The sequence below is a fragment of the Rhynchophorus ferrugineus genome, unplaced genomic scaffold, assembly GCF_030347505.1.
Source record: "Rhynchophorus ferrugineus isolate W39M unplaced genomic scaffold, kcgeb_rfMv2 rfM9, whole genome shotgun sequence".
Taxonomy (NCBI): domain Eukaryota; kingdom Metazoa; phylum Arthropoda; class Insecta; order Coleoptera; family Curculionidae; genus Rhynchophorus; species Rhynchophorus ferrugineus.
Genome location: NW_027472588.1, coordinates 38,090,947 through 38,115,417, shown reverse-complemented (window position 1 = coordinate 38,115,417; position 24,471 = coordinate 38,090,947). Strand labels below are relative to the sequence as shown.

The 24,471-nt window shown below is 34.5% G+C and overlaps 5 protein-coding genes across 12 annotated transcripts in view; 2 read left to right on the top strand and 3 right to left on the bottom strand.

Moving 5' to 3' along the window:
- The window catches only part of LOC143202896 (protein 60A), a 56,281-nt gene that overhangs the window by 3,704 nt on the left and 28,106 nt on the right, over positions 1–24,471 (bottom strand). Inside the window, exons 2-4 of one of the 2 annotated variants that reach the window (XM_076414893.1) lie at positions 6,762–6,836; positions 760–969; positions 516–699 (exon numbers count right to left, since the gene is read on the bottom strand). In XM_076414893.1, coding sequence (XP_076271008.1) covers positions 516–699; positions 760–904 — 329 coding nt within the window. In that variant the 5' untranslated portion in view covers positions 905–969; positions 6,762–6,836. Of the gene's footprint in view, positions 1–515; positions 700–759; positions 970–1,329; positions 1,723–6,761; positions 6,837–24,471 lie in introns of those variants that run through there. The other variant, XM_076414892.1, reaches the window with a different exon arrangement.
- On the bottom strand, positions 4,471–5,486 carry c12.1 (spliceosome-associated protein CWC15). The gene is made up of 3 exons (XM_076414910.1): positions 5,350–5,486; positions 5,031–5,296; positions 4,471–4,976 (listed from the first exon to the last, which is right to left on the bottom strand). Exons 1-3 carry the CDS (start codon positions 5,478–5,480, stop codon positions 4,717–4,719), a joined length of 657 nt encoding a protein of 218 aa, XP_076271025.1. The 5' UTR covers positions 5,481–5,486; the 3' UTR covers positions 4,471–4,716.
- On the top strand, positions 5,616–7,607 carry Atg4a (Autophagy-related 4a). Its single transcript, XM_076414894.1, has 8 exons — positions 5,616–6,057; positions 6,155–6,322; positions 6,380–6,557; positions 6,613–6,692; positions 6,747–6,871; positions 6,924–7,157; positions 7,216–7,348; positions 7,403–7,607. Exons 1-8 carry the CDS (start codon positions 5,844–5,846, stop codon positions 7,453–7,455), a joined length of 1,185 nt encoding a protein of 394 aa, XP_076271009.1. The 5' UTR covers positions 5,616–5,843; the 3' UTR covers positions 7,456–7,607.
- Positions 7,684–10,674, bottom strand: LOC143202892 (protein phosphatase 1L). Of its 6 annotated transcripts, none has more exons than XM_076414885.1 (3): positions 10,549–10,674; positions 9,463–9,555; positions 7,684–9,415 (listed from the first exon to the last, which is right to left on the bottom strand). In XM_076414885.1, exon 3 carries the CDS (start codon positions 9,336–9,338, stop codon positions 7,908–7,910), a length of 1,431 nt encoding a protein of 476 aa, XP_076271000.1. In that variant the 5' UTR covers positions 9,339–9,415; positions 9,463–9,555; positions 10,549–10,674; the 3' UTR covers positions 7,684–7,907. The 6 variants fall into 6 exon arrangements, with proteins under 6 accessions (XP_076271000.1, XP_076270997.1, XP_076270998.1 ...); XM_076414882.1 differs by having other exon boundaries at positions 7,684–9,397; XM_076414883.1 differs by lacking the exon at positions 10,549–10,674 and adding an exon at positions 9,652–9,823 and having other exon boundaries at positions 7,684–9,397.
- On the top strand, positions 10,242–22,252 carry Ziz (dedicator of cytokinesis protein Ziz). Of its 2 annotated transcripts, none has more exons than XM_076414790.1 (18): positions 10,242–10,484; positions 10,999–11,115; positions 11,178–11,478; positions 11,538–11,704; positions 11,948–12,119; positions 12,179–13,102; positions 13,625–13,878; positions 15,451–15,780; positions 15,833–16,399; positions 16,454–16,600; positions 16,658–17,303; positions 17,358–17,861; positions 17,919–18,185; positions 18,661–18,942; positions 19,001–19,209; positions 19,262–20,024; positions 20,079–20,370; positions 21,160–22,252. In XM_076414790.1, the coding sequence occupies exons 1-18, from the start codon at positions 10,386–10,388 to the stop codon at positions 21,392–21,394; spliced, it is 6,276 nt and encodes a 2,091-aa protein (XP_076270905.1). In that variant the 5' UTR covers positions 10,242–10,385; the 3' UTR covers positions 21,395–22,252. The 2 variants fall into 2 exon arrangements, with proteins under 2 accessions (XP_076270905.1, XP_076270906.1); XM_076414791.1 differs by lacking the exon at positions 10,242–10,484 and adding an exon at positions 10,731–10,838.

Here is a 24,471-nt window from a genome sequence, read left to right as displayed (position 1 = left end):
AATATATCAAGAAACATATGCATATTTCGTATATATAGTCCTTTCAATAAAACCGCCAATATACGTCATCAACACAGTCGAACGTATTGTCAAATTCAGTTTATATAAATGTAAAATCCCTTTAAAACTCGTAGCACATTTCTTGTCCATTTTACTAATTAACATTACTATAGTTAAAAAGAGACAGAATGAAGTCTTATGCGTAAATATAATGAAACAACTCTCACGTATAAACTATTGTAGCTGTTTAATTACCTGTAGTTTAAATACTTCAATAAATATGCATTTGATGTACTGTAATGTTAAAATCAATTATATTTCATAATATTATTTTTGTTTCATTATATTATTTACATTAGTATTTTGGAGTCAAAATAAACGAAAATGCGGCAACATTGCGACATAAATTTTGATGACGTGCATTGGCTGTTTTATTGGAAGGACTATAAATGTTGTAAAATAAATAAAAATATTTTTTAATTAAATATATACTAAGCCAATAAAAATTATATTACCCAGCATCGGTATCAATGAGTTGATACGCCGTAACTGTAAAGTTTCCACTCCTATGCCTCGATAACGATTCGTTCTGATATATTCTCAGTTCCGCGCCCACTATATCCTCCGCCACTGGCAATTCGGAAACATCAAACCAAAGCCTTTTCCCCCTTTCGTGCCTAACACTGTCCACATGATGATCTGAAACAAACGGGACGGTCAAGGATCAACGATACCCGCGTAACAAACGCATCAACGTACTGATACTTTCGAAAGTCATGATAACGTCGCTCTGGTCGATCTTCTTCTGCTCGTCGCCGCTGAAGCCCAGCTCCAGGCTCCTTTTCGCCCGTTGGTGCTCGTTCTCGTCATCCTCCTCCTCCAGGAGGGTTCTGTATATGTCCATCAGGAATTTCGGCGCGGATTTCTTCACCGTCGCTTTGTTGATTTTCCTCGGCCTGTTCGGTAGTCCTGTAATCGTAAAACGGGTTTTGTTTCACATAGCTAATCGATCTATTTACGTTTTACGGTAAAAACGGGCTATTTTCAGACAGCGATATTCGCGACTACAAACTGAAATTACGTTATAAGAGTAATTGGGTATATGTAGTATAAATTAAGATGGTATTCTGAAAAGTATTTACAGTTCTCATTATTAAGTAAGATATTAAATAACGTTTCAAGGAAACTCAATTAGCATCATAACAATTATAGCGGTACAAGTACGCCACTGGTGCACTGTAAATAAACAAATGCGCCTCTTCGAGCTAATTAAGCGCAACTGTCAACGGCGCTTACAAGATCAACTGCATAATGTGACAGTTTACTCACCGAGCAAATTGAGAATTTCCATCTCGATTTCGCGTTTCTCATCTTTGGTCATCATCCTGTCGATGGCCGTCTGTCCGCGACCGTTATCTACGTAGATCGCGGCTTTCGGGCCGCAGGACACCGACGCTATCTCGAGCAAAACCACGCACACCAACACCGATAACGTTAGCCGCATTTCCGACGACGATGTGCCTTTAAAGCGAGGAGAACACGCAGAAACAAACGCAGCGACTTGTGCTGCTACCGTCGCCGTACCCACCCACGGTCTATTTTAATTGCTAATGAATAACTTCGCACAATCGACGGTTGTGCATACGAGTTGGGTGTATTTGCACAGATCCTGGGCGGCGGTGCCTTGACCCGTCCGAACTATCAAGTAACCGTTGGAAGACTGAAACTAGTTCTTGAGACATCGCTTCCCCACCTTCCGTGTCCATGGCAGATTTATTCGAGTCTCAGGTACCCGCGGCTACCTGCACAATCACGACGTTTTACGCCAAATCTTTTTTCTTGGGTTAATTCATTTCTTAAATCAGTAGAACCAACTCTTTAATCGAATTGAGATAAAGGGACGGTAAGTATTAATAAACAATTTAACAACAATTAGCTGAAAAAATGCAAGCAACAATTAGTTTTCCAAAAAAATAAAATCTAGTCTCTAAGGCAACAGTTTTTCTAATGTAATAATACAATTTTAATACTGTAAGTTTTTAAAACAATTACTATTTTGGCTTACACGGCTTAATCAATACTAATTTAGATAAACGGAAAGTAAGTATTAATAAACAATTAAGCAATTAGCCAAAAAACTGCAAATAACAGTCTTTTTTACCAATAATTAATTTTCTAAAATCTAGTTTCTAAGGCGGCAGTTTTTGTAATGTAATAATACAATTTTAATGTTGTAAGTTCTTAAAACAATTACTATTTTGATTTACGCGGCATACTCGATTTTCAGAGACATAAATAATGTTCTCTAAATTCCCCCTTTGCTATTAAAGTTCTTCTTGTGCGATCACAATCTTTATACATATATTTTTATTACTACAGACAAGGTCGGTATAAGTTAATGTTAATTTTTAGCCTGTGGAGATACTATAGTGGATATCGTCCACCAATATTTAATTAAAACAATGGAATATATAATATATGATTAATTACGTCATAGGGCCCGTAAAACTCTAATTAGCCAATTTCGATACTTTCTTTCTACCTGTTGGCGACTTAGTCGCCCGTTGTCTAGACATTATGGAGGTCTTAAAGTTATTGTGGTCACAAGAATTGTACCTGTCCTTTCGAAACTGAAAGTAGTGGCGCCAGCACTTATTTTTACAATAGAAGCTAAAATATTTTGATCAGTTGGGTGTCGTCAGGTCTGTATAGACAGATTTTCAGGTATACAAATTAACGATATACCATAAATCACGTCTAGTTTCAGTAAGTGATTTTAAATTTTTAACTGGAATAAATAAAATTGAATCAGGATATTTTTATATAATCCCATATATTAGAGAAAAAGATCTTACAAACACAAACATATTAAAGTTTCTTTCTTTGATATATTTATAATAATATTAATTTCTTAGGCTTATCTGTCAATAGAGAATACAATGAGTAAAATATAATTATTAATATTTGATAATTTGATATGCATACGGATTGAACCTCAAAATGCATCCGGCCATACCCAGCTGGTTTATTGGCGTGAAATTATTTGTATATCGTATGATCAACGCCGACTCTTGGGCTAAATATTATCCATTTATTTGAGTTACAATAATTATCAATATATCATTGCTGTATGTTTACAATCTTGTTTCATTAGTTAATAAATTCCTTTAATTGAATTAACTTTGTATTTATGTATGTATAATAGGTTATCCAAAAAGTTCTGTGTTCAATATGAGCAATTAGGGTAGATCATTTTATTATGTCCGTTGGTTATCGGATTGTCGAGTAACCGTGAGGCTTAAGAAAATTTATAGGTATGGTATAGATTTTAGAGAGCTAAACAATTATCAGCGTCGTTTCATTACTACGAATGAGACTCGGTCACACTATGATTCTGAGTCAAACTAAGAAAATAAGAAATGAAGTGAACTCGATAAACGATAGTTTAGCTCCAAAATAAGTACCGTTCAGAAAATGGCCGAGAAAGTCCTATATCAGCACCCTGGGATGCAATGGAAATATGGTATGTGGGTAATGCAATTATTATCTCCAAATAATTTGGTTTATGGATAAAACAATATTGTTATCCAAAACATGTACGTCATGTACAGGACGTTTCATGTGCCGACGGCAATATAGTCCTTCCAACAAAACAGCCAACGCACGTCATCAACACCGTCGAAAATATTGCCAAATTCAGTTTATGAAAACCCAAAATTCTTTCACGGATCTTTTTCTTTCTAATTTTACTAATTAGCATTACTAGAATTAAGTCTGGTTTCTTCGGACATGTAACTAAATCGGTCTTTAAAATTCGATGTTTCGGTAGTGGTCGATACCGTCGTCATATGTCAATGTCAATATAATAAAACAACTCTAACCTACAAACAGTTGTGGCTGTTTAATTAAATGTAGTAGAGTCCTTCAATAAATATGCATTAGATGAACTATAATGTTAAAATAAATTATATTTTATAAAGTTATTTTTGTTTCATTATTTTATTTATACTAGTACTCTGTTGTCAGAGTCTAAATAAACGAAAACTTAACTTTGGTGCGACAACGTGCACTTGCTGTTTTATAGGAGGCAATATATTTCAGGAAATCATGGTGAAAGTCAGCGAATTGATTATATTCATTCCCGACGCCAAATGCAACTTCTTGCTGTTCCGTTGAAAAAATTCACGGGTGTAAAAGAATTCTCGTTGAAGGAGACCAACTGGGAAATTATTTGAATAAGTTTAATGAAATGCCTTAAGACTATTTTGAATAATAAATTGAACTGAAAAAACATTAACAAGAAAAAACTGAATAAAAAGTTTAACGAAACTTTCATTCTTACAAATTAAAGAGTATGAAGATTATATATCATTCAGATTCTTATTAATATTGTATATAAAATAACTAAAATTTTCTGAAATGGAATAGTGATAATAATATAGGGAAATTATCTCAAATAAACACAGATCATTAAAAACTTTAAAAATGTTTATTATTAATTCCCATTTATACATCTGTTTTGTCATAATATTTACATTCTAGCTAATTCTATTTTTAACATATGCAAACATTTACTATCCTACCACTATGGGACTGGTGGGATAAAGTGCAAATAATTTTCAGAGTTTCTCTTATAACATAAATGTATCATCTGCCCGTTTAATACAATGAATAATAAATAAAAAGGTACGATGATCTTTCTTTCAGGTAGTTAAATCACTTGACATATTTTTCCATAAACTTTTTGTGAAATTCTGATCGAAGTGAATCATTAATAAACACATTTGTTTTCTTTTCAGGTTCTGACTTTGCACAATTTTTAAACACCACATCATCGTCCCATCTACGTTTTACTTTATGATCAGTTTTGGCACCACCTGATGAGTAATGAGTTAAAAGAGGATTTCCACTTAAAATATTCTCCATTCTGATCCTTTCCTCTTCTTGACGCCTCTCAATCTCTTTTTTTGTTTGTTCTACAAAACAAATTTACTGTAATACAGAGTAAATAATAAGTTTAAATTACGAACCCAATGCTCGCTCTTTCTTAATTTTATTTAATTCAGCTAGAAGTGCTTCAGTGTCATCTTCATCATCACTAGAAGCAGAATCGTCTTCAGCATCGACTGGATCGTCAGCATCCAAACTTGCTGCAGGTACTTGGTCAAGTTTGAGTCTTTTGTTACTTCCATGTTCAGCTCTTGAACCACCTAACCTCTTATCTTTCTCTCTTTCTTCCAGTTCACGACGAAAATCGCGTGAACGAACCTCATCTTGGGTTCCTTGCCCATGCTCTCTAAAATAAACTAATTTACAGAACTGATATTATCAGAAGAAAGAAAAAAATACCTGTATTTTAACTTTGTATGTCCTGGTAAATCCCTACTAGAATATTGTCTAGAAATTGCACTTAAATCTTTCTCATTTCTTCCAGATCCTCCTCTTGCAGGCTCGAAGGTTGGTCTGGCTGCTGTAGTCATATTCTTAAGTTACGGTGCACCACAAAATCTTAACTCACAATGAAAACCACAATATATTTAACATATATATACCGTTCAACGTCTGTACAAGAAAAACATTAAAGCTGCATCAATTTGACATTGAAAGAGGGTGGTGCCAACACAAATTTTAGACATCTCTAAAATATTAACCAAAGGGCCATATTATCTCAGGTGTTAACTAACGGTGCTTTTCATTGACTATTATCTGAGTGTAGTGAAAGTGCTTCATCCGTGGATTTCATTAAAAAAGTTATTTAACGTCTGTTATACTTTTTGCTTGTAATTAATAAGTACCAATAGTTGTTTTAAAATTTCCCTACGTTGTAGGGTTATGTTATTTAAATGTTTTTTAAAAATCAGCTAGAAACATTTCGTAAACAATATAATTCTTCTAAAAAGCAATATATTAAAAATATACAATCTATGTGTAACGCTACAAGAGATATAATGGACTGTATGTTTGAAGTACGCCGAGAGGTGTTGGGAGAATCGGATGATATACCACAAACAACAGATCCAGTGTGGATTTTAGGAAGGAAATACAATGCAATTCAAGGTAATCTAATATATTCAGTATATTATCGTTTGGCAAGTCTCGGCGAATTTATTGAGAAAAATGATTGGTGTTACACATTTCCTTTTGTCCAATACAGAACTAAACACCATACGCCAAGATATTATTTCCAAATTTTGGTTTACATATAGAAGAGATTTTATTCCTATTGGTGGAAGTGAGGGAAAAACATCAGATAAAGGATGGGGTTGTATGTTGAGATGTGGACAAATGGTGTTAGGACAAGCCTTATTATCTTTATATTTGGGTAAATAATCAAGTACTCTAAACAGCTTGTTTTGTTAGTTTCCATATATTTTTTGAGGAAGAGATTGGTTTTGGGAACCAGAAACCAAAGACAAGATATATCTAGATATTTTAAAGAAATTTGAAGATAACAGAACAGCCCCATTTTCTATTCATCAAATTGCTAGTATGGGAGAATCAGAAGGGAAAAACATAGGTCAGTGGTTTGGGCCTAACACGGTAGCACAAGTTCTCAAGTAACTTAAGGTAATTAGTATATATACATATATAATTCTAATTAAATTGTTTTAGGAGGTTAATGAAATTTGAAGAAGAAAATCCTGTTGTGATTCATGTAGCTTTAGATAATGTAGTAATTATAAGTGAAATAAGTATGTGTTCATTGTCTACTAATTATAAAAAAATATAATTTTGATAATTTTTAGGGGACATATGCTTACCTCAACCTACTGAAAATGAAACTTATTCGTGCTGGAAACCATTATTGCTTGTAGTGCCTTTAAGACTAGGATTATCTGAAATAAATCATATTTATATAGATGCATTAAAGGTACATACCTATATTTCCACATGTATTTTTATATAAGATGTTTGTATTTTAGAAATGCTTTCAATTTAAACAAAGCCTTGGTGTTATAGGTGGCAAACCTAATGTAGCTTTATATTTTATTGGTTGCGTTGGTAATGATGTAATTTATTTGGATCCGCATACTACACAAAAGGCTGGATCGGTTGGTAATAAAGAAAGTACAGAAGAAAAAGAACTTGACTACAGTTATCATTGTAAATATGCATCTAGAATGAATATTTTGCATATGGATCCATCAGTTGCAGTAGTAAGTATAAAAACCATTCAACTGTTTTACAATTTATAACTGACTAAAATTATTTTAGTGTTTTTTTTGTAAAACTGAGGAAGATTTTAATGACCTTTGCCAGCAAATTAAAGATGATCTAATAACATCTATGAAACAGCCCCTATTTGAGATCAGTTTGGAAAAGCCGGTAGAGTGGCAGTTACAAACAGGTGATAACTTTAGGAATCTTGTATTTATTATTTTATGTGTGGAACATTTTTCAGATTTTAATTTTACAAGTGATAATTCTGATCAAGACGAATTTGAGATTTTATAGTCTCATTTTATTCCAGTCCATCAAAAGACCTCAATGGTAGATAGATGATTATCTTTATACGCTGATTACAATTAAATGCTTTTTATATATATATTAATATATGTACATTATAAATTTCTGTAAAAAATCATTAATAAGATAAGTCATGTGTTCCTTATTGTATCATTCATCCCAGATTATTATTCACTATAAAATCTTCTTAGTTAGGAATACTTTAAAAATCACTAGTTACTTTTTATGGTTTTATTTTCAACACATTTACAAAATATTTCGCATATGTTTTAAAACAATTTTTTTTATTAACATATTTGCTATAGATCCACAATAAAGTCACTCTTGTTAACAAACAATAAACAATATCAGTAAAAATGTTCATCCAAAAATATAATCACAACTTAATCTCATAATTAATAATGATTTCAAAGATATTTTCTCACTGTAACCCATGAAAGTCATTTCTCACCGTTGTAAATACCAAAGCCTCTGTCTTTAAGGTTTATGATGATTACACTGATATTATCCATACTTCCTTTATAAAATGATTGGAGAGTTATACTTTTAGCACCGTAATCAGCTTCATTTAAGCGTTCTTTAATAAAATTTACAGCATCTTCATTGGAGAATATATCCCACAAGCCATCCGAGGCAAGAATAACAAACTGAGGTTTATGATCCTTCAAATCAAACGTCAATATATCGGGATCGGCAATTATGAGTTTTTTATCTTTCAAGGGATAATCGCCTAGCGCTCGAGAGGTGGCTAGTATTCCGGCAACTCTCCAAACTCCATTGAAAGTAACAAATCCTCCTGCTTCCTTAATGCGTTTTTTCTCTCTTACCTGTTGAGGTTTATGATCGAAGGACAAGGGGATGGCATTTCCTCTGCTATCACACATAACTCCACGCGAATCCCCAACATTTGCTACAATTAGCTTGGTCCCCTCTAAAATAGCTATAAGAGCGGTTGTACCTGCTACATCTAAAGATTTCTTAGCAATTTCAACTAACTTTTCATCTACAGCTAAAACTTCATCTGTTATCAATTTACCATAATCTACTACACCAAATTTATCAAAATAGGATGTAATTGGAATCTTTTTAACACTTGGTGTCAATTTAAGTGGTCTTGAATTCCTAGTGATTGGCTGCATATTATCAAGTTTACTTAGTATTTCACTGTCAGTGATCTCCAAGGCTCCTTTTATACATTCATCTGTTGTAGAACTGGTTTTACGAAAACTTTTCCTCCTATCACTTAATGAAGGTGTTGATGGTTTTTCAAAATCATTTTCGTCTTCTTTTTCACAAGAATCTCCTTCAATTGGCTTTCCAGCTATAATGTTTTTAATTTGGGATATTTTAGATGACAAATTATGGATTAGCTTTTCTTTGGCATAATTAGCAGCAAACTCTCCACCATGCCCATCAAACACAGCAAAAATAGCAACTCCAGTGTCCTTTATGTTGTCATTAATCACAAAACGGTCTTCCATTTTAGGCCTTCTTCCTTGTATAGCATAAGCAGAAGCAGGGCCAGATTTCATTTCCCAACTTTGTTTTTCAACATCTCCTACTCCAAATAGACTGAGCTTGTCAACTTTGGTTCTTGGTTTATTGATTGTATACTGTAGCCTCCCTAGTAAATTACGACTCCATATATCTAAAGCTTGTATGTAAAACAAAAGGAGGAAGAGCAATGTACCGCAAATTATAAACTCTGGCTTAAATAAATAAATCTTAAACATTCTAATAACTTGGGACACATATGTAGTGTGAGTTATGTGAGATATCTTCAAAGGAACACTCCATGCTATACGAGACATAATTTTTACATGAGAAATGTAAGTCTGATAAATTATTCGATCGTCTAATTCGTCTTCCATTATAAATCGTCTTGATAAAACTCGCGTCTCAAGTATTTTCGTTACTGCACATCGTGATTCTACAAAAATATATACCACTTAACTATTATTAGAAAATAAAGTGACTTAAAATTAGGTTGCTAACCTTATTACATCACTAGATTTAAGGAAATACTACCATACAAATACTGTCTACTAAATTCGATTGAAAACAAATACCTTTCTATATCAAAGTGACCTGAAAAATATTATGAAACTTTTTATTTTAATTTTTCAGACTGTTATTTTCAAACCATCATAGGGATGAACTGTTTATATCGATATATTTTATTACCCAGGGTTCTTGCCAATTAGTACCTAGCCTCAATATCCTTAAGAAAAATGGTTTAATAGTTCATTAACTTATAAGAATTTTAAAGAACTACGGTTGCGGGCTATTTTAAACAAATCGAAACTTATGAACATCGATAGTTTAGATTCTTTCTATATTGGATATGTTTATATATAAACTAATTTGCTGTCGTATATTTACATCTGGTATTTAAATGCACCAAACAGAGATAGTGAATCTGATTTTCTTATTTGTGGGAGTAAGAAAACGATTTAAATGCATAGACTAGATTCCATTTTAAATATTAGAAAATTTAAAATAGTATCATGATATATCCGCGTCTGCGTATATTGAAAGATTGTTTATATTTATATATTTTAGTTTATTTGATCAATTTTTACGAAATCATTGTCGATGTCTGTTGACTAGTATTTTATTACATAGAGTTTAATAAGCGGCTTTTAAAAGTTTCTTGAATGTTATTTTACTTTAGAAAGTAACATGCGTTAATGCGCTAATACTGATTTAATAAAAACCGATAAATGACTGGATATGTCACTATTTGTCATTTGTCATATGTTATGTTTGGAAAAATAATAATAAAATAAGGAAATGCAAATAGACTGTATATTATAAAACGTTTTAAACGTGTTGAAGTTAATTAAAATGGGTGATATTACAATAATGTTTTCGGGTGTTAAGGTAGATAGTGAATATAAAATTGAATACTAAAAAACATGAGTGAACGAAAATTCGCAAAGGGTTTAGGAAAACCAGGGACAGCAGCTCAATTAAGGGAAACTGTATCCCAAGTTGTTAGAGAAAATACTGTTAATGTAAGTGTATTTGAACATATTTAGTTTGGTTATACAATCAATAAAATAGGGAGGAAATACATACATTTGAAACTGATATAAGCCATATTACATGAAACCCAGCCTCAAAAGTTATTATGTCATTATTTCCTCTAATGTCCATTAGTTGAATTATTTTTAATCCCAGGTTAGGTTTTTTTCTACATAAGCTGCCAAAACACAAATACATATTGCAATAGTGGGGTCAGGCAAGTTTTGTGCTAAATTTCACCATGTGTGATTTATTTTCATGTTTCGCTTTAAAAACATGACCCGCATATAAATTAAATTTAATCCAGCAATTATACTTTGACAATTGACTTGAAAAGGGAATGAGTAAGTGCAATTGTTTTTATACAACTGTTGAAGTGTGTGGGTTCCTTTGAATTTTTGCTTGGTAAAAATATCAATGGGTCAAAAAGAGGCAAGAAAACAGTTTTTAATTAATTCAATCATGGTCCTTAATTAGTTTTGTTCCAATTTATCTTTATTGCAGAGTAAACCAAATTTAGTGGACCCCTTAGATTTTGAACAGTTTTTAATTAAACATAAAACTTATTTACAAAATGATCCCCAAAGGGAATTGCTGCTCTATCCCCCAGATGATATTTCTGTAAGTATTAATAATACATTACACTGCAAATATATGTTATATGAATATTATTTTCCTTTAAGCAAATCATTTTACCAAGGCGTGGTCGAACATTATTACCTTCCATACCATCAGAAGTTGAAACCGAAAATTGTAACCTATTTACTAAACAGTGTGTCAATAATTATTCATCTAACTGGCAAGTGATACATTATAAATATGGCCAGTACGGGAGTAGTTATGCAGATTTACCGAAAATCCCTAGCACTAGTAATCTGAAGGAAGATCTTTATGAGATCGATATTGACGAAGATTCTAGTGATATAAAATCCCACTGTGATAATATAACAAAAGAGGGATGGCTCATGAAGGGACCTGAAATAGGTTCGATATTGTCCCATTCATTTTGTACATTATTATTGGAATGTTTATTTATTTTTCAGGATCCGAACGAGGTTTTGTAAATATAGGGTCCAAAAGTTTTAAAAGACGTTATTGTTATTTAAGACAGGAAGTAGATGGTACCTATATACTAGAAATGTATAAAGACGAAAAGAAAGGGGACGCAAAGGCTACAATTGTTATGGATTTCTGTACTGATGTTGTTAAGGTAATATTCTCCCAAATTTAAAGCTTTATTGTGAATAAATTAATTTTTTTTTAAAAGTTCAACTTATTCAAATTATTATTTAATTAATAATATGACTCATAATTAAAAAGTTGCTAATAATTCTAAATAAAAAACATAGTTTCTCTTCCTGATGTTGATTAAATTTGTATTACAAATTCTGCTTAGTTATTATTTATTTAAGTTCTAGAATAAAGAAATATGTTTTTAATTTAAAAATTGTAGAACCTAAAACGCGGAAGATTTTGCTTCGAATTACGAATGACTGCGGGGCATAAATCTTACGTCTTAGCGGCCGAAACTGAAGCGGATTTCAAGGATTGGCTAACGAAACTCAGTTCGGTTTTGCAACAATACAAAATCCAAGAAGAGAAACGTGCCGCTTCGTTGGAAAGAGGTAATTTGTATCGGCGTAAGAGTAACAAGTTAAACAATATGAATTATTCCTTTCTTCAGAACGTTGCACTCCACCTCCGTCTCCGCAAACTCAAACTTTTGGAACGTTAAAAGGTCTCGAACAGAGCATGAATCCCCAGCTGATCAAGTACGCTAAGGAAACGGACGTCAGCATCGCCCTTTCTCGCAAAGAATCTCGCCAAAAACTCTTTCTCCTCTATCCCCCCCTATCGATGAACTTGAAGCTGCAAAATTCTAGTCAGGATCCCATAGAGCCCTTCAAGGAAATATTCGGCAACAGGGTACTCTTGAAATGCGAACACATCAAGCTTAAGTTGCAGGTGGTCGATGAAAAAGAGAATTTGTGCCAAGTGGAACCCTACTATACCACGCTGTGCCTGTTCGATGTGAAGAACGGCCGAAAATTGACTGAAAACTTTTATTTCGATGTAAATAGCGATAGCATTCGCACAACCTTTATCAATAGTCAGCAGAACAGCTACAATGGAACCTCGCAAGCCAAACCGGACGTTCTGCAAAAGGTCTCGACTGAATGGTTGTTGTACCCGCGCCAAGCCTTGCTCAGCATTACGAACCCACACCCCGACATATTTTTATTCGTACGCATCGAGAAAGTGCTCCAGGGCGGTATCAATCAGAGCTCCGATCCGTACGTCAAAGCCAATAAAGACTACAAAATCGGCCTGAAATGTTACAAGAACATAGCTGCCTGCTGCCAAAGACTGGGCAAGTACCGGATGCCGTTCGCGTGGACGGCCAGACCTCTGTACCGGTTATATCGCAACGAACTGGACAACATTTCGGATTTTCACGCTATTTATAGGCAGGAGAGCAACAAGATGTCCGACGAGGAGGTTCTAAAGTTGCTGTCCGATTATAGGAAACCGGATAAGTTCAATAAATTCACCGTCATTCCGGGATCTCTGGAAATTAAGATTACAGCATTTAATGATCTACCACCAAGTAAGTTTATTATTGTACAAGAGGTTCGTTTTTAATGGGGGAAATAGGTGTAGGATGGCGTATTTCGGGTAATTTTTTTGTTTTTTATTTAGGCAATTAAGAATAAATGCTTTTATTTATATTTTGAGAATATATTGTGTATATATTTAAGGGTTTATAAACAAATTTTCACAATGAAGATATCGGCTGCCGCGCGTTGTCTGTATTTTTTCCCATCAAAAAGCAATATTTTATCAACACGCGAAATTCCTTTTTATCAATTTTTTCACAACAGACAGACAGCTGTCAAATTTATACACGCATCTTTTGAGGGTTATGGCTAACTAAAAAACATATGGATTTAATTCTAGTAGCGCCATCTATGTGTCAGGTTGGAGACTTTTCAATTGGTCTGTTACTATCGATTTATTGAGGAAAAACATCGAATATTTTGAAACCTCTACACTATTTCCTCTTTCCCCTTTGATTCTAATCGCTAGATATGGAGCATGCATTAATTGATATATATTATTTTAAACACAGATAGCCTCACGACATCCTTGTCGCCATTGAAACCTTTCCCATTGCCACCGACGAACGAACCCAGTCTAGAAATTACCGAATTCGAAGGGAATTTCGAAAAGGACGTACATCCGTATACCACATTCGTTAATCACCTGTACGTGTACCCGCTTAGCTTAAATTTCGACACCCAGAAAGTATTCACCAGGGCGAGAAACATCGCCTGCATAGTAGAGTTACGGGACAGCGATAATGAGGAGGCCAAAGGATTGCCGGTGAGTGTAATTAAATTATTCTTTTTTTTTTCATTTTCAGCTATATTATAAATGTGGTGCCTTAATACCCATATCTAAAAATAACTCATATATTCAAAGATAATTTATTATAATTAAAATAGTAATTATTACGATGTTAATAATGAAAGTAATTGTCGCGATAAAATCACTTACAAGTATCTAATAAAACTATAACCCGACCAACGAAACGGCTAATACACCTCATTAACACATGTTAGCACGTCGCAATGTTACCCCATCTAATTTAATTTTTGGTTTACGCTTGCCGGTTTATACCTTTAGTTATTTCCACTAATGTTTTGAAGAATTTTGTAAACATTTGGCAACATGTTCCAACGCATAAAGCAGCACCGTATTTCACTTTAAGTAGGATAAAATGAGAAAGAAATATAAAAAAAAGGGATTTTAAATTTTTACGGTGTATTGGCTATTTTATTGGACGAGCTATACTTGCTAGGCTATGGATAGTTTCTTTTTTGTAAATTAAAAATATTTTGAAAGTTTCCATTAAGTTTCGAAAAGCCCTCGCCAATTTTTTCATCTGCCAGTCAGGAGGCCAAAAATGCCAAATGCTGATCAAATGTTGACTGTCATCTTGCCGAATTCATCAAGTCAAATAGATGAGCGAATAAATATATTCCGATTCTAGTAGACCTAGTACCAAGGTTAATTAGTAGTTTTGTTTCTCAATAAAATTCAATTTGTGTTGATACTGATTGACCCTGTTGCCAAATGTCTACAAAATTCTTCAAAACATTAGTGATAATAATTAGAGGTTACAAATCAGCAAACGTAAACCAAAATTCTAAGTTAACGCGGCAACATTGCGACGTGTTGACGTCATAAATTTTAATGAAGTGCATTAGCTGTTTTATTGGATAGACTGTGAGTCGGTACTCTTGACTCGCTTTGATAAAATATTGATAATTTGAGTTTCGTTCTGCCACTATATCTAGTGATAACAAATTGAAGGTATCGTTCGATGGAGACCCGTGTTAAATACTTAAAGAATTGTCTAAATCATTGTAAATCAACTTATCTTCATATATTTGCAGCCAGCAAATGCTCAAAATATTCGGGAATGGTGAACAAAAAGAAAATAGCTCTTTGAAACTTCGAAGCTCAGGCTCATCGACATTTTGTTTTGTAAATTTTTTTTGCATTGAATTGCCATTGATGAAAAACGCATCTCGTAAAACAATCTTAACCGTAGAATGTTGTGGGTTAAGCCTACCCAACTATCAATATAAATTGCAAATATAGTGGGACCACAAGTGTATGATTTACTATAAGCTGTTAAAACCAAATGAAACCACGACCGAGGATCAGTATCGAGTACAATTAATGCCGCTGTGAAAGAAAAGTTATGGGAAAACTCTTACTCATATTGCATAGTTCGAGTACCACTCCTAGTTTGATTTTACAAAAACTATTTTTTATATAAAAAAACGCTACGTATTAATTTGACACCTAATACGTACATGTATAAATATTTATTAGATAAGGAAAAGGAAAGATCAGTGATTAAAATGAAGTTTTCTTCTGTTTCAGTGTATATATGGGCGTCCTGGCCAGCCTGTCTTAGTGTCCCACATGTCTTGTGCAGTATTACATCACAACACCATACCAACCTGGTATGAGGAGATAAAGATTCGTCTCCCCACGAATATTTTATATTCGCATCATCTTCTATTTACGTTCTATCACATATCATGCGATATCACGAAGAAGAGAGAAAACGGAATAGAGACCTGCGTAGGATATGCGTGGTTGCCATTGCTACAAAAGGGAAAACTAAACGTGGAGACCCAGACTATCCGAGTAGCATCGCATTTGCCACCTGGATATTTGTCCGTTCACCCGTTCGGTCTAGGCAAAGGGGTAAGATATAGCGAAGGAGAAAGGGAGGTGAAATATTAAATGCATGTTTTAGAACGCTGGGCCTGAAGTCAACTGGGTTGATGCGCAAAAACCAATATTTACCGTGGCGTTTAACTTAGCTTCCACCGTAAACACGAAAGATCAGCATCTGTTCAATTTGTTTCTGCATGCCGAAAGGCTACTGGAACCAAAACCGACAGCGGTGCCTTCAGAATCGGAAACCTGCAAGATTTTGAAAGCTCTACACGCAATTCAACTGACCACACTTATCACATTTCTGCCTACCTTGTTTAATCAATTGTTTGTTCTTCTGGTGGTAACTAACAGCGCAGAAATCGGTACTAATATCATCAGAGTCATGATAAATCTGGTTAACATGATCTGCGAAGCCAACCGAAAAGATATCCTCACCGTTTACGTGAAATTTAACTTCGTGTCACCCGAAACCAAGAAGAACACGAGCGTCCACGAGGAGATGGCCAAACATCTACCGTTGATACTCGACTCGAACAATCCCGATTTTCTGGTAGTGAACAAGTTTTTGCATCATTCCGATTTTTTCTTTGAAATCATGACGAAAAGTATGACGCAACATCTGTTAACTACTGGAAGAATAAAGGTACGTGTTAGTGAGGTTTAGAAATTATATTTGATACATCTGTAATATTTTTAGATGCATAGGCACGAACGATTCTCATTAGATTACTTAGGTCAATTAGAAAATCTCAGTCAGACTCTTATATCTTATGTCTTAACTAAGTACAAAGATATGCCTTTGGAGACAAAGGAGCTCAATAGAAACTTAGCCAGTTTCTTTAAAGTAAGATTGTTTAATATACATTCTGTCTTATTTTTTTGTTATATTTCGACTTTGTAGACGTGCCTATCCCTAATCGATAGGGGATTTGTGTTTAAACTCATAAAGTGGTATATGGACAAGTTTCACCCAGGTGATGCTAGACTACTTCAGGAACACAAGTTCTCCTTCTTGGAAATCATCTGCAGCCACGAACACTTCGTGTCTTTCAACCTACCCATACAACAATCGAAACTGAGCCCGCGTAATCGTTCGCCAGACCCCATGGACGAGTTGACTCTGTCTGAAGTTTTCTGTAAGCATCATTTTATCGTAGCCTTGTTGCTGCAAGAAGTGAGAACTTCTCTGAACGAGGTCACGTATGTGAGGAGGATAGCTTTGACCTGCCTTCGGAATTTGATCGCCAAACACGAATTGGACGATCGGTATCAACACAAAGGACAGATGAACAGAATAGCGTTAATATATCTGCCTTGGTTAGTTGTTGCTATTGAGAATTTGAACAGGCTCACGTTAGAAGAAAACACGGAGGATGGTGGCGGCGACAGTATAATGCACCGGATGTCGTCGAGCAGTTCATATTTGTTTGGTAAAAGTTCTGCTAGTGACTGTACTCCGAGGAATCACCGATTTACCTTGCACTTGGATAAAGACAGTCCTATGCATATCCGGAACTCGGTGTTCTTAGATGCCATAGCCGGCCAATGTATGTATTACTCTTTTATGTACGTTTACCTAGACCTGTAACATCAAATTTTAGCTTTAGTGAACGGAAATTCGCTGAGTATCGATTCGGATATCTCCACCATTTCCGCTGATGACAAATCGACGATCTCTCAAGACACGACAATTGTCCGAGACGACAAAAATTCGAACGGCGATCACTTAAAGACCCACGATCGAACCACATCGAGCCATTTACTGAGATACGACAAATTACAGCCGCAGGAGGTCAAAGACGTTTTGCTCGCATTTTTGTTTGTCGTGAAGTACCTGAGCGAGGAACAGCTGACGCTCTGGTGGCAATCGTTCCCCGAGTCGGAAGTGGTGAGCTTCTTTACCGTTTTAGAAGTGTGCCTGCACTTCTTCAAATACGTCGGGAAGAGGAACGTTGTTGTAGTGAAAACCCCGGATATGGAAAACGTAAAGACAAAATCAAAGAAGGCGCATACCCTACCGGCGAGAATGAATCCGTCAGAAATAAACCATGAAAATACCAGCACGCTAGTTATACACACTACTAGGGAGAACCTGACTAGTAGTGGTAAGAGAATTTCTGGTAACTAAAAATATGTTGCTCACATCTTCCATATAATTTCAGAAAATGAAATTCACAAGAAACAACAAGCCATCCTGGAACAACATCTGGCTTCTGAGGTTGGTTTAATCACGTTGGACTGCATCGGACTCTATTCTATGCAGTTCCGGAAGAAGTTAATGGCTGGCGGTGGAGACAGTGAGGTGATGAAGAAGATCTTCGATATATTTCTTACCATGATACAGTTGGGTCAAAGTGAGGGGCTATTTAAACATGTGTTTGCTGCCTTGAGAGCCTTCATAAATAACTATTCGGTTGTACTTTTTCAAGGTAATCAAATTATCATTAAAGTAAAAACCTTAAATTGTTCATTAAATTTTGTGATTCTATAAGAAAAGCTAGATTTTATGATTTGAACTTCAGTAAACTTGTTCCGGTCCAGTAATTTTTAAATGAATCCAGAATACTATCGAAATGGATTTGGTTCTATGAAAATAACTTTTTCATTTATAAATTTGGTTTTTATATGAATTTATTCTCAGAATCGTGAAGGTAAACCCAAGTCAAATTCGAATATGTATTTTTGTGCCATCATTAGCGAGTGCGTTATCTATTTTTTGCACATTATTCTGAAATCTAACATTTCAATCAAAATATTGTTCATACTGCTTTATGATAGTGTTTTTATTAAATATCTCTTGGTTAATCCATTCGAAAAATTAAAGAACGAAACTAATATCTCTCTTCGTCTTTTCTTATCGAGCACAAAATGTATTGACCAATTTATAAAATGTTTACATTTTAGGTAACGCCATATTGTGTGGTAAATTATGTTACGAATTGTTAAAGTGTTGTAACAGTCGAATCTCATCGATAAGACAAGAGTCCTGCGCTCTACTTTATCTCCTTATGAGGAGCAACTTTGAATTTACCAATCGTAAAGGACTCACCAGAGTTCATTTGCAAGTAATCATCTCGGTCTCGCAGATGTTGGGCAATATCGTTGGTTTAAACAACGCCCGCTTTCAAGAGAGCTTGTCCTTGATCAATAGTTACGCCACCAGCGATAAGGCCATGAAAGGAACAGGTTGGTTTACTCTCAAAGGTAGCATTTTCAAAATTACGCTTGAAATTCATGTGTGTAGGTTTTCCAACCGAAGTGAAGGATCTTACGAGGAGGATTCGAACGGTGTTAATGGCAACGGTTCAAATGCGCGAGCACCATCAGGATCCGGAAATGCTGGTCGATTTACAACATAGTTTAGCCAATTCGTACGCTTCTACACCCGAACTGAGACACACCTGGTTGGAAACGATGACCAGAAATCACGCTAAAGATGGGAACTACTCAGAAGTGTGTATATTTTTGTTCATTTTCATTCCAGGGTATTGATATGGTGTTCTAGGCTGCCTGTTGTCAACTTCACATTGCCGCCCTCATGGCCGAGTACCTGAAACTGAAGAACGTACAAACTTGGGGAGCCGAAGCATTCGAAAAGATATCATCTAACATTCCCAAGGATGAGAAAGGCCTGAAACTAGATTCCGGTGTTCAGGATATCCAATATACCGAGTTCATACTATTGGAACAACTGGAGACCTGCGCTGAAATTATCGACAAGGCCGAGAGATACGAAATTCTCGGCGAGGTGTTCAAGTTGGTAATACCTATGTACGAAAAGAAACGAAACTACGAACAGCTCAAGAAATGCTATCAGAAATTGAGCATTAACTATGATAAAGTCATAGAGGTGAATCGGACTGGTAAAAGATTACTGGGCAGATATTACCGAGTCGGATTTTATGGCCAATCTTACTTTGAGGATGAGAATGGAAAAGAGTATGTTTACAAAGAACCAAAGGTAACCTCTTTGAGTGAGATATCAGAGCGATTAGAACGTCAATATTTAGAGAGGTTCGGACCGGATACCGTAAAAATGATTCAAGACTCCACGCCAGTGATCCAGTCTGATTTAGATCCGAAATACGCTTACATTCAAGTCACTCACGTCATACCGTATTTCGATAAGAGCTCGTTAGAAGACAGACAAACCGAATTTGAACAGAACCACAACGTATCTACGTTCATGTACGAAACGCCGTTTACCAAAGACGGTAAGGCTAGGGGAAATCCGGAAGAACAATGGAAACGAAGGACTATCATCAAAAGTATGACGATTCTTTTTAGATTCCCATCAATACAGAGAGATATATTTTTTGCAGCTACCTATTCTTTCCCGTATGTCAAGAAGAAGATTCTCGTGGAGTCCAGGAAAATCAAGGAACTGAGCCCAATAGAAGTCGCGATTGACGAGATGCAGATCAAAGTGGCAGAGTTGGAGGATGTGGTTTTTACTCAGCCGACTGATGCGAAGAAGCTCCAGCTTCGGTTACAGGGCAGCGTATGCGTACAGGTTAACGCTGGGCCCTTGGCCTATGCCAATGCGTTTTTAGATCCCACGTCGGCTAGTACTTACCCAGAAGATAAGGTTGAAGAATTGAAAGACATATATAGGTATGCGTTATTATATAGTCTATCCAAAGTAGCAGTGAACTCACGTCATCTTTATGACGCAATGTTGCCGCATCTAAGTTTAATATTTTACCCATACCCGTTTTTTAATTGTATTTACATTGAACTTTTTTCTAAGGTACCTATGATATCCTCTGAAGGCGTAATTAATAATTGTACAACTAAGTAGTGTATTTTATTTTCATTAGAAAACATATTTACCTTTTTATGTTTAGTTCTTGTTTCCTTCTTTGCTGTGTTTTCTTGTCAAATCATTCTTGTATATCACTGTATTTCTCCATAGTTTATTGTTACTACCTGTGTACATTTGTGTCTTGATAAAAATAGATTTAATCACTGCATTCTCCCTAACGGATTTGCCATATCTTTAACTTAATTAGTATTCATTCTCTCACTATTTATTTGGCCTCGGCATTTTCCACCAGAGTAATTAGAAATATTAAGCAACGATTTGAAATTTATGAAAACAAGCAAAACGTCAAAATAACGTTTGCCGTTTTACAACTTCTTATTATCACTAACGTTTTAACGAATTTTGGAGACATTTGACAACCGAACGACTGATTCGGTTACATGTTCGAACGTATCAAACAGCATTGTATCTTTTTTAAACTGGAACAAAATGAGAAGGAAAATATTGTCTGGTATTAAAACGAATTTATATACTACAACAGGCAATACATTCGACGTCATGATGACGTAAGTTCACTACTACTTTGGATGGACTATAGTTACCCGATTTATTTATCGTGAGTTTTCTTCAAATTACAGAGAATTTCTCAAAATATGCTATTCAGCGTTGCAAATCAACGGAAAACTGATCACGCACGACCAGCAAGAATACCAAGAGGTCTTGAGACAAAATTATAAGAAATTGTGTTCCTCGTTGTCGTCGTTATTCGGCGAGTCGCTGTGGCCGCACGACGAAACGGGCAGCTTCAAGAGGAACAGCATGGCTCTCTTCAGTCCGGTGACCGGAGCGTCCCAAAATTCCAGCACCGCCTAACAGCAGGGTCGTTACACATTTTTCGAATAGGGACACGGAAAGCTGTTATTTAACAACTGACATTTTCAAAATTTAAACCTCGTTCTGTGATGGTACAAAAGCATTCGTTTTACAAATCTATCATTTTAGTCATGTTAACGTGTTATTGTCTATGTTTATTATGTGGAATTTACGATACTTTAGCTACGCGTTGATTTATTCGCAAGGATTACTCGGTCTCTCTGACTAATACTTTTTTTGGGGAATAAATGCCATTTATGTCGTTATTTTTATTTTGTTTTTAGATATTTTAATGGTGTTATTTAATTTGTAGGTTCTTTGTTTCCAAACATTTACATTATTTAAATAAAAGAAATTTCCTACAAGCAAAAGTGCAATGTTAAAATTATTAGGTTTTCGATATTTTTAAACTATCATATATTTACTAAAAGTAAATTCTGATCTAGAGAAGATACCAAAGGATTTCAAATCGGTTGTAGATGTGTATGTTTAATTGTGAAAGTCTCTCTCTGACGATAAACAAAAGCGATTAGTAATATGGACCCTCTAAAAGTAACCGTGACATTTTTATATTATACACCAATATAGTATAGGACTCTGAAAGCGCTCTAATATACATTAATTATTCACTCAATTACTCAGGATATTGTGTGTTGTACTCGTCATTTTTGTTGTTATTTTGGCCCGAATAACATTTGTACTTTTATATTAAGACTCTCTAAGGCGATTAAAAAAAATGTGGCTTGTCGATATAAATTAATTTTAAATGATAACGTATTATACTCAGGATGTGTATTAAAAAAAATCAAGTGTTTTTCGTTGATGTAAACTAGTATAATAAACAAATTAAATGTTGAATATGGTCTTTTATTATTGAAATAATTTCATAATTTTTTATGGTTGTTTAAATTATATTGAGTTTTCGTAACATACAATTGTGATTTGCAATCTTGAGGTAACAGGGTTAAATAATTTACAGAATATTCGAATAAAATAGAACACACTTTTTAAAAAATTACAATCACCCATTCCTGTTGAAGTTCTCTATAACCATTTTGCGTTAATATTTCGTTATATAGTGTTGCATTTTGTTAGTCCTCTAAAAAAAGTGGAGTTAAATAGGATCCAGCCAAGAAATGTCTTACGCAGTGATATTATCATTCAATTTAGACAGAAAAAACTGGATCATCATATCATAACATCGGGCACCGGTAACAGCTATCGCTTGATCGACCTCAATTTTAAAGAAATAACTATCACTCAGTCTCACCACACTTGTCTTTTGACAATCTTATGAGTTTCTGAAACTCCGAAGGTGTCAATTTTGACGATTAACGAAGCCATCATAGTTCAGTAAAGCACTTAACGACTTTTACTCGCTATGAAAACATCACATAATATTCTTGTGTCAATTGAACTTTGTTAGTATGGAAATGCAAACATTTAATGATCCACAGGAATATAAATAATATTTTATTGTATGTCTCATATAGAGCGCCTCTTTTTATTTTAGTATACATCTTTCAATGAAAGAATTCCAAATTGTGAGTGCAATCTGAGATAAGTTGTTATACATTCTTCGTTAAATATTTAATTAGATTTTCATTGTTACTGCCGCAGTACCACTTTTATATTATATTTATTTATTGAATGTTGTCATGTTACAAATGACTGTCGCGTTTGACTGTCAGAACTTACCTCAAACGTATTAATTGTAACTGATGGCGATTTCCTATGCTTATTTGGATGTATTTCAATATATTCAATTCTTTTTCATTAGCTTAGATCAGCATCTAAAACGTAGAAAATAGTATGAAGTCTCCAACAGTATTTGTTCAACCTTCAGGATATAAATCTACTTTTCTATAAGTCTTGTAAAAATGACAAAAAATCTAGCTGTTCGGCGGGTGGCGTAAACACTAAAAAGCACCTAATAAGAAATGACACTTGATGTATATAATTATTTTATCGGTTTTAGATTACAAATTATAAGGAATTTTTATATGTGCATTAATGTTTTATATTTCTCGATGAAATAACTAATTATTTATTCGTATTCTCGTTTTGTTTCTTAACGTCTCGGAGATAAAACATTGAATACTAACAAATAAAATAAATTAGTAACCATATTTTATTTAAATTACCCACAATCAATCAGTTATTTTTTGTATATATTTTTTCATGACCAATTAATCTATTTTCATTAATTCTCATGCAAATAAAAAAAATATTTGCGCTTAAGTATAATCCGACTTTAACCTACAGCAATTAAACCAAAACTATGCGAAATTAATTAGATCTGGCGATGGGATAGCGATTTATTAGTGGTATCAATTGTTTAAATGTCAAGAAACAGCCTTAATATTTGGCGAAGTGATTGAAATAGGCCAGCAAGTGTTTATTAAGTGAGATAATGCTCTCGATTAACTTATTGGATTTGAACTAATATATTATAAATGATTTATGATATAACGATGGTCGGGTATTCTTTGAGGTATATACGCTGACGTGATTACAGTGAAAATATAATTAAACACATGCACTTAACGACAATATCAAGGCGGCATAATTGTTATGCTTGACGAAACGTACTTAAGAATGAGAAGGCATAATTGTTGGTCGACTGTCGGATGACCTCGGCGCAGCATCTTCACCAAACCTATTATTTTAGATTAAAGGCTGCGCTCGAATAGGTTAGCGTTTGTCTTGCAACTATTACAAATCGGTCGGTGGTTTTTTTAAATAAGGATTCGTAAACAACAAGAAAATATCGATGAAAAATAATGGTCGTTATTTCTGTTTTTTGTCAGGAATCTCTAAGGTTTCGGGTGCGTTTCGACCGTTATTACGTTCATTATTTAAATGCTACAGTGTTACAAATTGTTACGCAAGCGTCAGCTTAAAATTACCGAGAACAGAAAGACTGACAGATCCTTTCAAACTTTTGATTTTAGCTCATGTATTGCTTTTTATCCATAGTTTAAAAGTGTCCTTAAAAGCTAAGAATATTTTTTTGACTAGAACCATTTCCCTGGTAAAGCTTGAGTAAAGTATTGCCTATTTACTGTGACTGCATT